We start from the raw sequence: 18419 nt of genomic DNA, 5'->3' as shown, positions 1-18419 counted from the left end.
TGCCTCCATCAGAAAGAATGACATTGCCCCATCTGTTAGGAATGGAAAGACCTGGGAAAAAATTATATTAAGTGAAGTAAGCCAGGTGCAAAGAAACATAGGTCCCATGGATTCCCTTATTTGCAATAACTAGTATATGTCTGAGTCAAGCAGAAAAGGTCAGATAAGATAATGTTAAGTGAAATGAACCCCAAGATAAGGGCACAAGTAGTTTTTTCTTTCTTGCTATTGTTTCTAATGTATTTATAAGGTACCAAGTGATTTTTGTTGTTGTTGTTGCTTTGTATGTCCCTCCCGCAAGGTGAAGGTTTCTTTTGGCTCAGTTTTGGAGGTTTTTAGGTCACATCATTTGGCCTCATCGCCTTGGGCCTGAAGTGAATATAGTACAATACACACGATAGAGCTAAGCTGCTTACCTCATGGTGGCCAGGAAATGAAAAAAGAGGAAGTTCCGGGGCTGGGAAGGTGGCTCAGTGGTAGAGTGCTTGCCTTGCATGCATGAGGCCCTGGGTTCGATTCCTCAGCACCACATAAGCAAAAAGAAAAAAAAAGCCGGAAGCGGCGCTGTGGCTCAAGTGGTAGAGTGCTAGCCTTGAGCTGAAGAGCTGAGGGACAGCGCCCAGGCCCAGAGTGCAGGCCCCACGACCGGACCCCAAAAAAAAAAAAGAGGAAGTTCCTTCAAGGAACTGTCTCAATGACTGGAAGTCTTACCAGTAGTCTCACCTTTTGAAGATTCTACCACCTCCCAGTGGAGGACCAAGACTGTAACACATGAGCCTTTGGGGATTACTCTATATGCAGCTACACAGCAATAGGCAGATAACACAGGAAGAGATCTGGAGCAGTGCTATGTGTGTATGTACTGTTGCTGGAATATTATGTTTGAGACAGAAGTAGAAGGAGCTTGAGAGGGAGGAAGCCAGATCATAGGAGGCCTTGATATCACATCAAGGGGCAAGGATTTCATCAATTGGTGACTATTTTTTGCTTTTTTTTCTTTCTTCTGGTCCTGGCGCTTGAACTCAGGGTCTGGGCATTGTCCCTGAGCTTTAATGCTCAAGGCTAGCATTCTACCACTTGATCTACAGTTCCACTTCCACTTTGCTTTTTGGTGGTTAATTGGAGATAAGAGTCTCACAGACTTTCCTGCCCTGACTGGCTTCAAACTGTGATCTCAGATCCTAAGTAGCTAGGATTACAGGCATGAGCCATGGGCACCCAGCTTAGGTGACTTTTTTAAGCAAGAGAATGGAATAGTCAATTTTCATTTTAGCAAGAGAATGTTGGCACCTCCATGGAACATATATCCAAAGGACTGGCGCTGGAGGGTGGGCAACAACCTGAAGTAGAAGTTAGAGGTTAAAAATATCAACATAGGGATGTCCTGTAAAGAATATTGTTGTTATTGCCAAGACTCAGTGAGTGCTTAGAGTGAGTCAGGTCCTAAATAAATGAACCCATTTTATACAACAACTCCAGCAGAGATGGGATTAAAAAGAAGAAGAAGAAAGCTATATCTGGTAAGATCTAATATTGAGAAGGGAAAGCTTGTAAGCCTTTGTGGTTGATTGTAAGCAGAATGGAAAGAGAAATCAAAGCTAATTTTCAGACCGGTAGATAATGCTGCCATAAGGTCTAAATATAAGATGATGAGGTCAGTTACAGACAAAGTGCTTTGGAGACACTCTTAGGAACAAATGTTTAGCAGGTAGATGGATGATTTGGATATTATAGAGAGAGTGGAGGGGTGGAGATGAAATGAGGAGGTCCTCAAGACCAGGTGGTACTTAAACCACGTGTGTTGATGTAATTACCCAGGAGCAGTACTCTGTGGTGCAAAATTGGAGGCTGCCAGGATTTCCAAAGCAGGTGGGGAAAGACGAGTGTGAAGAGAAATGGGAGAGTCTAGAATTGTTTGGAAATTTAGGAGAGAGTGGTGTCTTGGCAACCAAAGAAGCAGAGCAAATCAATAGAGAGAGATAAAATGTAGCATGATGATCTGGTTAGGCAGAATCTAAAAACTCCAGGGAATTGGCCATTAAGAGGGCTGGTAGCCCTAATGAAAGCTGATTTGGTAGCAAAGTGGAAACAGGAGCTAGCATGTAGTCCACGGAGAAGTGGCTGTGTAATGAGGAGGTAGAGAATGCAAGAGAGAAAGGAGAATGCCTACCTGGATTGTTACTATGGAGACCATATCAGGGAGAGGAAGAATTTCATTTGTAATGATGGGAGAGATTGGAGCATGCCCATAGGAAACAGCCAAAGGAGAGGCTGATGATCAAGAGGGAGCAATGGAAACTGGTGGACTTTGTTCATGCAGAGACCAGAAGGGCAATAGTGGTTAGTCACCCAATAGGAAGAGGGACAAACCACTCTCTGAGACAAATGTTGTCTGTGTTGACAGACCGGGCTGCTGCAAATGCATGTCCTGGCTTCTGGTGAACTGGAAGAAGGAGTCCTTTTCCAACAGAAGGAGCAAGGTTGCGGCCATGGCTCCGCAAGCAGAGCACACGTTGATTTCGGTTCCCAGCTGTCCCTCAGCCAGATGCTTTTCTGCAATACCTACACAAAGCCCAGCATGACCCTGTTGACAGGGCAATGAAATATCTCCCATGTGATCCTTTGATGATACAATTTTCAGGACAAGACTTCTAAATCTAGCAATAGAGAAACTGAGCTACAATACTTTTCATTTATTATTCTGCTTTGGGTTACATTTCAAGGGAAAACAATAAAAACAATACCCCTTCTCCCCCACTGAACCAAAATGTAATTGAGTCAAAGATGTTTACAGTACCATTATTTATCTCAGCTTTTTAAAACCAGATGATAGCAGGTCATGGTGATCCACACCTGTAATCCCAGGAGGCCAAGGCAGGAGAATCAGGAGTTCAATGCCAGCCTAGACAAAGTTAGCAAGAACCTATCTCAAAAACAAAAAGACTATGGATATGGCTCAAGTGGTAAAGCACTTGCCTAGCAAGAGAAAGGCTCTAGGTTCAATCCCCAGTTTAGTAAAGCTAACAGTGACCTGAACACCACCCAAATACTCCACAAATGAACATAATATTCATCTGTTAATAATGACAACTTGTGCGTTTAGCTTTTTCAAACCTTGGAGATGATTCAAGAGTATAACAAATGGAACCTTATAAGGTGTTTTTCCTATTCAGTAACCTCAGTTAATAGCCCCAAACCATTTCAAGAACATCTATCTGATGACAGGAATGTAAATGTCCTAGGCAAAAAACATGATGTTTCTCCAAATAGTCTGTGTGCTTCACTGGATGTACTATTAGGTCTAATCACAGCTCCATTATTTCTTTTTGTGGCATTCAGATTTGCAATATCATGAATGCGCCTGCGGAGGACTTTTTCGAATTTCAGGTGAGTCATTTTTTAATTTGTTCTCTTAGTCTTCTGACTTGATTCTTTCCCCCCCCAGAAAGAGCCTTAGAATACATGAGAATCCGCCTACTTTTCTGGGAAGCAGCCTAAAATAAAGTGAAAAGATGACTGGAGAAAAGCCATATAGCAGTGGGAATCGGGTGGGAGTGAATTGGGTGATTTCCAAGGCCCCTCTCCTTGCCTCCCGCCTTTGGAATATTGTTCATGCTGGTTCCTCTGCAATTATCATTTGCTGTCCAAATCCTCTGTCCTTCCATACTGACCGTAAATGCTACCCTTCCTATGAATTTTGTGATGATTTTCATGGCTGCCATCATTTTTGCTTGACAGCATTCCTCTGTGTTTATGGAGAGCATCTTGTGGGCCAGGCTTGGGCACAATCTTCAGTGACTTCAGTGACAGACAAGATAGATATGGTCTTGTTTCTACAGAGCTTATGAGACAGACATAAAGTGACGGTCAAGGAAAGAGCTGGGAATAGAGGAGGGGCTTGACTTGATGAAAGGAATCAAGAAATGTGTCTCAGAAAATTATATCTGGGAACCACTACCTCTCTAGGATGTGTCTGTGCATTACTGGACCCCAACATGTAGCACACTGCCTAACATATGCCAGCCCTGACATCTTAGGACTGAAAACCACAAGGCTACTTGTCTTAAAGAATGCCAGTCAGATGCACTGTTTGCTCCAGGGTTTTTTTTTCTTTTTCTTTCTTTCTTTCTTTTAAAAATTGGCCATGGAGCCTGAACTCTGGGCCTGGGCGCTGTCCCTGAGCTCTTCAGCTCAAGGCTACCACTTGAGCCAAGGTGCCACTTCTGGCTTTTCCTGCTTATGTGGTGCTGAGGAATCAAACCCAGGGCTTTATGCATGCAAGGCAAGCACTCTACCACTGAGCCACCTTCCTAGCCTCTACTCATGGTGTTTTTGAGTGGCCACGTCTATGAGCAAAGTCCACCAAATGCTATCCAGTTATTCCCTTCTTAGAGAATCAGGCAGGGTCCCAATCATAGTACAAAGTCTGTCACAGCTGCCTGTGCAGCCTGGAAGCAGAGGAACCCTGAGGTCTGATGCTTCTCTTGTAGAAAGAGCCTCTGGATGAGTCTGGATGGATGATTAAAAATGTCCTTTCCATGCCAATTGTGAACAAGAAGGAAGAAATTGTTGGGGTGGCCACGTTTTACAACCGTAAAGATGGGAAGCCCTTTGATGAAATGGATGAGACTCTCATGGAGGTATGGTATGCTGAGGCTGCTGTGGGGTTCAGAGGTCGCTAGCTTCCAGGCTTGGCTTTCAGAGCTGTGCAGTAGGACCCTGGGGTGCAAGTACCTAACCACCTGGAGGGATTGGAAGTCACTGTGCTGGCACAATCCTACACCAACCTCAACTCTTCTGTACTGTCAACTGTTATCAGAAAAACCCAATTCCATACTAGAATAGTAGAGCAAAGATTAATGTAACTCCTGCACAAAGATAACATGCAAATTTGAGAATTGTTCCATTTTTTAAATAGATAAAGTTGTTTCATGTAAAAAAAAAGTTTTTCTTTTCAGAGAAGTTTTAAGTTCCCAACAGAATTGCGCAGAAAATACAGAGTTCCTATATGCCTTCTTCCCTCAGCTGGGCAGAGGCTAGTTCCCCACGTAGGCTTTATTCAAAGTGTATTTATACCCACTACTCTATGTTCTCATTACCACCCTGCATGTTGGCACATAGCTTCTCAGACCATTTTATAGCTGGGAAAACAGAAGCCTTGAGAATCTTGCCCTAAGCTGGAGTCAGAACCAGACCTGAATGTTTTATCTCTGAATCTTCATTTCTTTCTTTTTTCCCTTTTCCTTTCTTTTCAGTCTTTGACTCAGTTTCTGGGCTGGTCCGTTTTAAATCCTGACACCTATGAGTCCATGAACAAACTTGAAAATAGGAAGGATATTTTCCAGGACATTGTAAAATATCATGTGAAGTGTGACAACGAAGAAATTCAGAAAATCCTGGTGCGTGACATTCTTTCCTGGCTCCTACTCTAGTACAAACTGTGCCTTCGCGATGCATCCAAAGCAAGGCAAGACATGAAGTAGATGAGGGCACAGGCTGGGGTGGGTCTTCTCAGTCACATCCTCCCGCCTAACACAGAGGTGGAGATCTTCACAGTTGAATAGATGGATGCATATGTGCCAGCGAGCAGTTAATAAAGACTGCCCTTTGTGGTCTTAGCACAGGTATCTTTTGCAAAATGACTTTGCTTTAGGGGTCTGGATCTGGCTTGAAAGGTCTTCACTTTTCACTATGCTTAGGGTTGACTTGATACTGAAGATAGTACCAGATAGTTGTACCCCTATTCAGGAAGCTCTATCCGGAAGACCACTGATCCATGATCCATGTCTCGGAGCCATGCTCCTGTGAGTCAAGAAGACCTAAGTAAGACAGAAGAGTTAGATGAGCAAAGGAGATTTCCAAGAGGAGTAGGCACTCTTCACATAGTTTCATCACTTTGCAATTTATATGTCAGGTTCACAGGACCTTGTGTTATGCTGATAAGCATTAGCCCAGGAAAGTAGGAAAGGCAATGAATTCTACCCTCATTATAGAAAGGAAGAAACAGAGGCTACCACAGGGGAAGGAACTTGCCCCCAAACCACCAAACTGGTGAATAGGTCTCAATCTTTATCAGGACAGTGAACCTCCTGCTTCACTAGATGGCAAGCGTGCCATCTTGAGAATCATCCAACAGAAGCTGATGATCCTATTATTAGGGATGCCATTGTAAGAAATCCTAGGTGAGGTGGGAAATTGGATTAAATACTTAAAAAAATATGGTAGAATCAGTGATTGATTGTTTCTGGGATCTTGGTTTTATTTACTTATTTCTGGTTTCAATTCCTTTCATTTCTTTTTCTTGCTTAATTGTTATGGCTAGAATTTCTAGCTCAATGGGATCTTGGTTTTAAAGAGACCAAGATCTTAGAAGCAAATTGAATTGTCCCATGGTTTTGGAAATGATATCCAGTTAAATTCCCAAGACTGCGTAATAGGCCTCACAGGTTGAAACTACACAGGCCCGTGTGCATCCAGAAGCCATTTCTTATGCATGGAAGATGCCACAAGTTTCATCATTTCCTCCCAATATCTACCTGGGTCAAAGAAGAAACTAACCTGTGTTGATGAATTGCCTCATGCTTTACTTGACTCAGTGGATAATTTCAGCCAAATGATGGATATGTGGTTCTTATGGAGGCCTAGCCTTAGTGAACCAGATTTTGCTCTGAATCATGAAATCAGGAACAAGTAACTGGGCCCATATTCTATACTTCTCCAGCACATGAGGAAATAGGCCCAGAGAAAAAAGGAACTTGCCTCAGATCACACAGTAAATGAGAGAAAAATCAGAGCCATAGCCAAAGGCTCATTTTTCCTAGTCAGTTATAATAAAATTATCAACAACAATGTCATCTGATTTTAGTGCTCCCTGTGTGCCAAGTATTGTGGCAATGCTTTACATGCATTATTTTAGTTGTATATATTTTGTTTAAAACAACTATGCAAGCTGTGTGTGATAGCACAGGCCTATGACCCAGCACAGGAGGCTGAGGCTGGAAGATTAATAGTCCAATACAATCTGGGCTACATAGAAATGCTGAGTCTATCCTAGAACTATGTAACCATACCCTGTCTCCAAAATAAAAACAAAAACATGCAGTTCAGTGGTGGAGTGCTTGCCTAGCATGTACAAGGCCCTGTCCACTGTCACACTGCGAAGAAAAAAAAATGTTGCATGATTAAGGTTAAGGACTTTTCTCATCCCTATTTTACAGATGAGAAAACGGAGGTTATAAAGTATTCTGTAAGCCGGGAGCCAGTGGCTCACACCTGTAATCCTAGCTACTCAGGAGGTTGAGATCAGAGGATCACGGTTCAAAGCCAGCTCAGGCAGGAAAGTCCGTGAAACTCTTTTTGTTTTGTTTTATTTTGGGTCCGGTCGTGGGCCTGAACTCTGAGCCTGGGCACTGCCCCTCAGCTCTTCAGCTCAAGTCTAGCGCTCTCCACTTGAGCCACAGCACCACTTCCGGCTTATGGGTGCTGAGGAATTGAACCCAGGGCCTCAAGCATGCAAGGCAAGTGCTTTACCACTGAGCCACCTTCCCAGCCCCAGTCCTTGAAACTCTTATCTCCAATAAACCACCAGAAAACTGGAAGCAGAGCTGTAGCTCAAGTGGTAGAGTGCTAGCCTTGAGCTGAAGAGCTGAGGGACAGCGCTCAGGCCCAGAGTTCAAGCTCCAAGACCAACAACAACAACAAAAAAGTATTCTGTAACCCTACTAGTACATAGGGAGCTCAGATTGGATGCAAGACCCTGGACCTGAAGCTCACTAATGAATGCTGAATGGCAGTATCGCTGATGGGTGGTTCCAATGCATAAATTTTGGAGGAAGCAGAAAAATAGAAATGGAGATGTGGAAATGTATTTAGTCTTCTGATATAATTTCCTGTGTCTTTGTCTCTGCTGTTTTGGCCACTGACAGAAAACCAGAGAGGTGTATGGCAAGGAGCCTTGGGATTGTGAAGAAGAGGAGCTGGCTGAGATTCTGGTGAGCTGAGATGAAGCACATTGGGTATGACGCAACACTTGTCCAAGCACTCCTGAGTGGGCATGTGATCTCTCTACAAAGTATAATCCACCCTCTGCTCTGCTTCTCTTCTCAGACTTGGGACAGGGCAGGGGGTGGGGGACCCAGAAACACTTCATCCCCTGGTTTCTTGTCTCCATCCTCTGTCTAGCAAGAAGAGCTGCCTGATGCAGAGAAATATGAAATTAATAAATTCCACTTCAGTGATTTGCCTCTCACAGAGCTGGAGCTGGTGAAATGTGGTATACAGATGTATTACGAGCTCCGAGTAGTAGAAAAATTCCATATTCCACAGGAGGTGAGATCAAACACCTTTCATTTCTCCTTTTCTTTTTCCTTTGTTTCTAAAAAAAAAGCAAACAAAAACAGCTCAGTCTAGAAAGGACCTTAAGAAGGGAGCACCCTTAGCATTTGGGGTTCAGATCTTGATGGACAGTTAAGTCATCTGTCAGAAGAGACACTTGTGTTTCTGAGCTGAGAGATACAGTGTGTTCTGAGGCTCTGAGTTCTGAGGGCTGTGAATAAATAGATGTATATATGGTGGAACATGTAGGCTAGTCCATTTAAACACAGCTCTTCCTCTTCAGAACTGCAAAAGAAGGTGCTGGTAGTGGGGGTGAAAAGAAATATGTGAGATGCTGTTCAAACCACCGGTTCTCTCTTACATATCTATACACTCACCCTTAAAGCTCTAATGAATCACAAACAACTCAGCCCTTTACGTGATGCTGATGGGCACTTAAGTTGGAGGCTCACAAAATTAAAACACCCTTTTGTTTTCTTGCCTATGAAGTTAGGTTAGCTTCTCTCTCGGGACAATCGATCTCTGGGCAATAAGCTTGGACTCATTAATGAGGCTCAGCTGGTGGGATAAGTGAAATGATTTGCACTCACATCTTGTTTCCCAACCACTGTAATTTCACAGTACTGAGCAGTTGGCAAAGCGTCTATTGCTAGGTCTTCCCCTCTGGTTGAGTGCTGGGGTTGGAGGGCCCGGGCACCTGGCCAGGCTCCTGCTGTCTCATTGATTGTGCATGTGTTTGCAGGCCCTGGTGCGGTTCATGTACTCCCTGAGCAAGGGCTACCGCAGGATCACCTACCACAACTGGCGCCATGGCTTCAACGTGGGGCAGACCATGTTCTCCTTGCTGGTGGTATGGAGGGCTGGTGATGGGGTCTGCCCTGGCTGTGGGCTGGAGCTATGTGGGACAATCACATGCAGACTCTCATGGCAGCTCTGCATTGCCATTTTTATTTATTGCCTTTTAAAAGTTGCAAAAGTGCTATTTGAAATCCTCTGGCATTACCAATGTCTGCTAATCACTAGCCAGGTGGAATCATAGATTCATAGCCAGGTGCCGGTGGCTCATGCCTGTAATCCTAGCTACTCAGGAGGCTGAGATCTGAGGATCATGGTTCCAAGCCATCTGGGGTAGGAAAAATCATTGAGACTCTTAAAATCATTGAGACTCTTATCTCCAATTAGCTTTCAAAAAAAAAAATCTGGAAGTGGTGCTGTGGCTCAAATGGACAGTACTAGCCTTGAGCAAAAGAAGCTCAGGGACAGCGCCCAGGCTCTGAGTTCAAGAACAAGAAAGGAAAAAAGGAAAGAAAGAAAGAGAGAGAGAGAGAGAAAGAAAGAGAGAGAGAGAGAGAGAGAGAGAGAAAGAAAGAAAGGAAGAAAGAAAGAAAGAAAGAAAGAAAGAAAGAAAGAAAGAAAGAAAGAAAGAAAGAAAGAAGGGAGGAAGGGAGGGAGAGAGGGAGGAAGGAAGGAAGGAAGGAAGGAAGGAAGGAAGGAAGGAAGGAAGGAAGGAAGGAAGGAAGGAAGGAAGGAAGGAAAAAAGAAAGAAATAGAAGAATAGAGAACATATAAAATAAAAAATGAAAGGAATTTGGACATGGTAGCACGTTTGTTATCTAGAGGCTGAGGCCGGAGATTGTGATTTGCAGACCAGCCTGGGATGCACAGTGAGACCCTGTCTCAAAAGCCAAAAACAAACCACCACCAACATATAAACAAACAAAAGAAACTACCACTAAAAGAAGTTGGTCTAGGGGCTGGGAAGGTGGCTCAGTGGTAGAGCGCTTGCCTTGCATGCATGAGGCCCTGGGTTCGATTCCTCAGCACCACATAAGCAAAAAGAAAAAAGCCAGAAGTGGCGCTGTGGCTCAAGTGGTAGAGCGCTAGCCTTGAGCTGAAGAGCTGAGGGACAGCGCCCAGGCTCAGAGTTCAGGCCCCACGACTGGACCCCCCCGCCAAAAAAAAAGAAGTTGGTCTAGTTACTTGGAGATAACTCTGGCACAAATTCTCTAAATTCTCTTTTCATACACATACAGCACACAGAGAAACAAACACATAATATATTTTATTATAACCAATAGAATACTATTCTGTACTTCTGGAAAACATAAATAATCAGTCTTTCATTTTATATTTTTGTATCAAGCACATTCTTTTATTATATAAGCACACAACAACTTTTTTTTTACTATACATAAACATATGAAAACCACTGGTATTCTATTCCTATAGTCTATATTTCTGTTTTTGTGCTGGTACTATGTTATTATTCCTATAGCTCTTTAGTATAATTTGAAGTCATGAATTGAAACTCTAGTATTGCTCTGGTTATACAGGGTTTTTTGTGCTTCTATACGAATGTTAGGATTTATGTTTCCTATTTCTGTGAAGAATGCCATTGTAATTTTGATGGAGATTGATAGAGATCACTTCAATAATATAACCATTTTTATAATATCAATTCTATTTTTCCATGAACATGGAACATTTTTACATCTTCTAATCTCTTCTTCAACTTCCTGTTTCAATATTTTGGGGTTTTATTGTACAGCTCTTTCATTTTTCTTGTTAAATTTATTCCTAGTAATTTTTTTCTTGAAGTTATTATGAACAGAATTGATTTCTTGATTTCTTTAGCATGCTCGTTATTGTTATATAAAAAAAAAAAGCTGTTGATTTTTCTACTTTGGTTTTATGTCCTGTTACTTTTCTGTAAGTATTTAAAGGTTTGTTTTTTTTTGGTGGAGCCTATGGGCCTTTTTAACAATAGAATCATATCATCTACCAGAAGGAATAGTTTGACTTCTTTCCTTCTGATTCATAACCCTTTCATCTTTTTCTCTTTCCTTGTTGCTCTGGCTAAGAATTAAGAAGTATATTGAGAGGAGAGTAGGCATCCTTGGCTTGTTCCTGATTTTAGAAAAAATCATTTTTCTCTATTTATTACCATGTTAGCTATAGGGTTTTTTTTTGTTTTTGTTTTTGTTTTTTTTTACCATAGTAAGGTATGTTCTTTACTATGTTAAAATATGTTCCTTCTATTCTTAGTTTCTTCAGGACTTTTATCATGAAAGGATGTTGGATTTTGTCAAGAGCTTTTTCTGTATCTATTGAAATGATCATGAGATTTTTTGGTCCTGTTTGTATTTATTACCGTATGATAGTCATGTGTGTGTGTTGCGGCATCCTTGCATCCCTGGAATGAAACAAACTTAATTACAACATATAATTTTTTTAATGTCAAATTTGTTCTTTCAGTATTTTTGTTGAGAATTTCTGCGGGTATGTTTGAAGAAAATGGTCTTATAATTTTCTTTTTGGTTATTATCTTATGCTTCTCTGACTTTGGTATTGCAGAATGAGTTTGGTGGTATCTTTCTCTTTCTATTACAAGGAAAAGTCTGAGGACCCTTGATATTAGTTTTTTAAAGGCCTAATAGAACCCAGCAGAGCAACATCCAGTCTTGAGCTTTTCTTTATAGGTAGGCTCTATTACTGATTCAATCTCCTTGCTTACCATAAAGCTGCAAAGTTGTTTATATTCTCTTGGGTCAGTGGTAGTATATCATATGTGTCTAGAAATTTGTCCATTCCTTCTAGATTTTCCAATTTATATGAATATAAGTTTTCAAAGTATTCCCTTATGATCTTATGAATTTCATTGGCGTTTGTTTTAATGTTACCTTTTTTCCAATGTCTAATTTTATTAATTTGGGCTTTTCCTTCTTTCTTTAGTTATATTGTTTAAGGGTTTGTCAATCTTGTTTATATTTTCAAAGAAGCAACCATTTGTTTTATTGATTTTTAGTATAGATTTTTTTAGTTTCCCTTTCAGTTATTTCTTTCCTGACATTTCTATTTACCTTCTAGTTTCCATCTTTTACTTTCTTTGTGCCAGTTCTGATACTTGAACTCAGAGCCTGGGCATTGCCCTTGAGCTTTATTCACTCAAGGCTGGCACTCTACCACTTCCGGCTTTTTGTTGGTTAATTGGAAACAAGAGTCTCAAAAACTTTACTGCCTGGGCTGCCTTCAGATCACAGCCTTCATTGCTCAGCCCCCAAGTAAGCCACAGTGCTGTTTAGTAGCTATTATTGTATTAGGTTTATTCCTGTTTTTCTAAGAACTTAAGAAATTTCATTAGTTTATTTATTTTAGGTTGCTTTGATTTTTTGATAGTCATAGCTCTACACTTTCCTCTTAGAACTGTCTTTAATATGTCTGATAGGTTGTAGTATGCTGTATTTTCATTTTTATTAGATTCTAGATATTTTTTAATTTCTTTACTGGCTTCTCCAATGACCCACTAATCATTCAAAAATATATCATGTAATCTCCATGTGTTTGCATAGTTTCTGTAGTTCCTCTTGCTATTAATGTCCAAATTTCTTCCATTATTATCTGGTAGATATAAGAAATTATTTAAGCTTTTTTTTTATTTGTTAAGACTTGCTTTGTAGCCTAAAGTGTGCCCTGTATGGATAAAATTCCATCAGCTGCTGAGAATTGTGTGTTATATGCAGTTGTTAAATGTACTACTTTGGAGAAAAGAGTTTGATTCCTCATGTCTGTAGTGCAGTTTAACTCTGAAATTTCTTTGTTGATTTTTTGCAGGTCTAAATGATCTATTTATGAGAGTGGAGTGTTAGAGCTACCCACTGCTGTATTATATCTGCACTTGTCTGTGTCTTTATGTTTATTAGCTATGTTTTACGAAACTAGGATCACCAATGTTTGGTGCTTACCAGTTTACAATTATATATCTACTTAATGCTTTCTTCCACTTATTAATACATAGTGATCTTCTCTATCTCTTCTAATTTTTGTTCGAAGAGTAGCTCTAAGCTACTCTTGCTTGCTCTCTGTTTCTACTTGCTTGGTATGTGTACAGGACATATACATATACATGTATATAATACACATACAATGCTCATACAATACATACACAGAGGCATACACACATATACATAAATATACATATACACATACACACATATGTACCTACACATACACACATATGCACACATATACTATACATACATATACACGTGTAGACATACACATACAAATATATATGTGTGTATATATATATATGTACATATCTGTCTGAGTCTTTGCCAGTGAGGTATGTCTTCTGTGGACAACAGATAGCAACATCTTGCTGTTCTTTTAATTGGCGAGTTAAGACCATTCCATTTAGAGAAATATTTGCTTATTCTAATAATTTTGGTGGCTTTTTTGTTTATTTGTTTGTTTTTCCTGGTTGAATTGAGTACTGTTGTTGGTTTTTTCTTTCCCCCTCATTCATCTTAGGAGTGTGCTAGTTTACTGAGTTAAATGTATTTGATTTTTTCTTAATTTTCTATTGTTCCTCTATTCCTCCCATACAATTTATTGTTTCTTGAAAACTCGAGTTTGTGAGAGCTGTATTTCTCCCTCACCTGTGTTCGGGATTCTTTTATTTATTTTCTGCAGTACTGGCTTACTGCTCATGAATTGATTTAGTCCATAGAAGCTATTTGTTTCTCTATTGATTTAAAAACATAACTTTGCTAGAAATAGTATAGACAGTTACTTACTCTTAGCACTTGAAATGCATCACAGCATGCTTTCCTGGCTTTGGGGGTTTCTGTTGAGAGATCTGATGATATTATCATGAATTTGCCTTTGTAAGTAAGTTGGCATTTTTTCTCTTGAAACTTCCAATACTCTCTTTGTTATATCATCTTGGCACTTTAACTATGCTGTGACGTGGAGAGGCTTTTTTTCTGATCATATTTCCTTGAGATTCTACATCCATGTCTTTCCCTAGACTAGATTTGAGGAATTTTCTTCTATAATTCCATTTAATAGACTTTATTTGACTTTTAATCTGTACCTCAATGTCTTCTCCTACTTCTATTTAGGTTTTGTCTCTTGGTCATAGTCCAACATTCTTGAAAATTTGGGTGAAGCTGGGCATTGGTGCTCACACCTGTAATCCTAGCTACACAGGAGGCTGAGATCTCAGGATCACAGTTCAAAGCCAGACCAGGCAGGAAATTCCATGAGACTCTTATCTCCAATAAACCACCAGAAAACCCAGAAGTGGCACTGTGGCTCAAGTGGTAGAGTGCTTGCCTTGAGCTGAAGAGCTGAGGGACAGCTCCTAGGCTCAGTGTTCAAGCCCTACAACCGACAAAAAAAAAAAAAAAGAAAGAAAAAAAGGGTGTGTGTGTGTAAAATGAAAAAGGGTGTGTGTGTGTAAAATGTTTTTTTCCCTGTGTCTGAATGTAGTAAATTCCTCAACTTTGTCTTCAATCCTTGATATTTGTTCTTCTGCTTGCTCTAATCTATTGATAATACTTTACATTGTGTTTTTGATTCATTGAGCTTTTCATTTCCATATTTTTATTTATCTGTTTGTTTCAGAACCCCAGTTTCCATGCTGAATTTCTCACCCATATTGCTGATATACTCAGTGAAGCATGGAATTGACCTTCTTCAGTTTTCTGTCTGCATGAAAAGTGATCACTTTAAAAGCCGTGTATTTGAATTATTTGATGACTTCAGACATTTCTTTATCTTTACGTTTTAGTATTGAGGAGTTATGAATTTGTGGAGGAATCACATTACCTTACTTTTTCATATGTTTTATTTTTCTAAGTTGTAATTTACTTATATTTTGGGATAGCTATCTCTTCTGATTTATTCACTGGTCTTAGTGATCAACCTTCTCTCGAGTATTCAATCCTAGTATCGGTTGGAGAGGAGGAAACAAATCACTGTAACAGCAACAACAATAGTCCTCATTATGCTAGATAGATAGACAGACAGTTGGACAGACAGTTGGACAGACAGACAGACAGACAGACAGACAGACAGACAGATAGCTAGCTAGCTAGCTAGATAGATAGATCTATTTATACATATATGCATATATATGGGTGAGCAGGTCAGGTTGGTCAGCTTCAGAGCTATGTTCACTTTAGACGCTTCCCTTCTTTGAGTATCTAATGCCACTGTTGCTCACAGAATTGCATCCTGTGAGCTGGATAGGTCCCCAGTTGCTTCAGAGAAACTCCCCCTATGTGTGCAGGGGGGACAAACGTACAAATGAACAAGCTATGAACTGAGATATGACCTGAAGGGGACCAAGGAAAGCCAGCATTCTGCCTGTAGGTCTGAGCCCCACCCAATACCTAATTACCCTGTGGGGAATGTGGAGGCTTAGAAACAGAGCAATCTGCCAGGCCTAGACATAGAACTCTCAGTCCCACTGGCAGCAAAACATGCATAGCAGGGAGTCAACTCCAAGCTTAAAAAAATCTGCCGGCAGTGGAGCTCACTGGACACTGATGAAAGTGAACTATACAACTCATGGGTGGAGATGGGAGGAAGGGACTTGGAGAGAGCGAGAGAACAGAAGACACTATACAAAAGGAAATGTACTTATTACCTGATTCATGTAACCCCTCTGTACGTACATCACCTCTATAATAACAATAGAGTAAACTAATTTTTAAAAAAATCTACTAGCTATCGGACTGGTCTTAGAGCATTTAGTCTGTAGATGACATTTTATGACATTAGATGACATTTTAAAACTAGATTTGTTGTTGCATGCACAGGTGTGAAATCCACAAGTGCGAAGGCTTGACTACATTAGATTTTTTGAATGTACAATAATTTCTTTATCCCACCACCTATTGTTGGGTATGGAGTACATTTTCAGTCTTCCACTATGTCAAAACCTGCTACGATATCCTCAAGTGGACACACTTTTGTATATCTGTGTCTATACTTTTGGCTCAGAGAGTTTTGAGTCCTTCACATTTCATTGAAATGCCTCCCCAGTGCAGCTCATGCCTCAAGCTCTGCTGTGGATCAGGTTTCTTGTCCTTATTCTTTTCCCTTCAGGGCTGGAAAGGTCAAGCCCAGGCAGATGCTGAGAGGCAGGACTTCTAGCCAGGGCCAAAAGAGATCACCACTTAGATTTAGTTTATTTCTTAGGGTCACAGAGTAGGCATCATTTTCTTCTTTCCCACCATCATTTTAACACTTAGTGGTAAAGTGTTTACCTAGCATGCATGAAGCCCTGGGTTCATTTCCTCAGTACCACATAAACAGAAAAAGCTGGAAGTGCTAGCCTTGAGCAAAAGAAGCTCAGGGACAGTGCCCAGGCTCTGAGGTCAAGCCCGAGGACTGGCAACAAAGCAAAACAAAACAAACAGACAAAAAACAATGTGTGGGAGTATTATAGAAAGATCTCTCTGCACTGTGCCTCAGCTGGTAGACCAGGTTTGGAAGATATGCTTTGCCAATCTGGCCATTTTTAAGATTCTTTCCAAATCCTGAAACCTAAAGTTTATCCATATTCAAAATCTTTTCAATCCTGATCATCGAGAGTGCCCTCTACCCCCAATGTGTAGATTGGAATACTGAATCCCCAAAGGGCAGAAGCCCAGCTAAGGTCACTTGGGAATAGGGTGACCAGCTGTCTGTTGGCCTGTGACTGTTCCAGTTCTAGTAGTAAAAGTTCCAGGGCCCCAGAAAACTCTCCAAATTGAGTAAGCCTCTAATTCCTCTATAGTACAAGAGTTAGTCCAGAGCACAGGTTCATAAATGCCAGGCTCTCTCCCTACAACTACCCTTCAACCCTGCTTCCACCCCTACAGAATAAGAATGACTTGAACTTCTGATTGCTCCTCCAGACCGGAAAATTGAAGCGATACTTCACTGACCTGGAGGCCTTGGCCATGGTCACTGCTGCCTTCTGTCATGACATTGACCACAGAGGCACCAACAACCTCTACCAGATGAAGTGAGTCTTCCCACTATTGTTCTCCAGCCTTCTCCCAGCCTCCATCCCCCAATCTTCTCCCAGTCTCCTTCCCCCGGCCTTCTCCTAGCCATGACACCCAGACTAGCCAAGGAAAAGTCTTGCTGTCCAGTTTCACTTCTCCCCTTAGCATTGGGTCTATGACGGTGGTAGATAGAATCATGACTTCCTGAAGAAATCCATACCTCAAATCCAGATACCTAGGGCTACATTGTCTGCTTTTCAAAATGATAGAATGACAGGGTTAATATTCAGCATGTGTAAGAAACTCAAATGTCTCCACAGTAAGAAAACAAATCGCCTAATCTAAAAGAAACTTTGCAGATGTGATTCAGTTAAAGAGCATGGGTGATAGGGATCATGCAGGTGGCTCCTTGTAGCACAGAGGGACCTAGTGAGAGGAAGTCCGGAGGTGAGAGAGAAGAGAGAAGGTTCTGCTTCTGCCTTTGAAGATGGAGGAAGGGCTCCAATCAAGAAACACAAATGGCCTCTAGAAGCTGGAAATAGCAAGGAAGAGGGCCTCTTCCTTACAGTCTCTAAAAGGAGGACACACTTTATAGTTCTGAACCCTAGGGATATAAGGCAATATATTGTATTGTTTTAAGAAATTAAGTCTGTGGCAATTATAGCAGTATAAAGAAATGAATAGATTAAACCCCTTCACGCTCCCCTTTCCCTATTCTACCTGCTGATATATTTAGGTCAAGGTATTAATAATGAATAACATTCATTAGTAATGGATAACCTTGTATTGATAGGCTCCCTATGTGGTGTGGTAGGTTGTATAGTGAGCAAAAAAGACAAATGTTTTGACCTCATACAACTCATATTCCAATCAGCCTCTGAAGGACAGTTCTTGGACTATGGCCTCACCACAACCTCATAACCTCTCTTTGGTCTGGGTAGGTCAGAAATAGAAGTTATCCCCATGTTACAGCTGGGAAAACTGAGACTCTGCTCAGGCCCCATGGCCTCTGGCCCGTAGGATGTGAATAAACTTAGAATTCGTGCTTCTCTGAGTCTTTTCTCTATTCTGAGGCTGCTCTAAGGCTGGAGATTATGTTTCAGTCTTATACTGTGGAATCTAAGCACTTGGCACAGTAGCACATAATCTGTGTTATTAACTTAAAAAAAGGAATACATCCATGACTTGTGGTAATTCAATGACATCCCTTAAGTCTTGAGCATGGAGGAGCAGGGGCTTGTTGATCTTTGAAGCATTACCCAGCACTGGGGTCCACAGATGGCTACAGGTGATCCATCCATC

General features: G+C 41.0%; 1 protein-coding gene across 1 annotated transcript in view; it reads left to right on the top strand.

Annotated features, from left to right (window-relative positions):
• Positions 1-18419, top strand: part of Pde6a (phosphodiesterase 6A) — a 79162-nt gene that overhangs the window by 45396 nt on the left and 15347 nt on the right. The window contains exons 8-14 of the mRNA XM_042692089.1: positions 3340-3387; positions 4491-4640; positions 5256-5399; positions 7926-7991; positions 8182-8328; positions 9077-9184; positions 17025-17134. Coding sequence (XP_042548023.1) covers positions 3340-3387; positions 4491-4640; positions 5256-5399; positions 7926-7991; positions 8182-8328; positions 9077-9184; positions 17025-17134 — 773 coding nt within the window. The remainder of the gene's footprint in view (positions 1-3339; positions 3388-4490; positions 4641-5255; positions 5400-7925; positions 7992-8181; positions 8329-9076; positions 9185-17024; positions 17135-18419) is intronic.

Source organism: Dipodomys spectabilis, unplaced genomic scaffold, assembly GCF_019054845.1.
Source record: "Dipodomys spectabilis isolate Male_0828 unplaced genomic scaffold, ASM1905484v1 ptg000147l, whole genome shotgun sequence".
NCBI lineage: Eukaryota > Metazoa > Chordata > Mammalia > Rodentia > Heteromyidae > Dipodomys > Dipodomys spectabilis.
The sequence above is the reverse complement of the archived record's forward strand: the minus strand, read 5'-3'. Positions and strand labels throughout refer to the sequence as shown.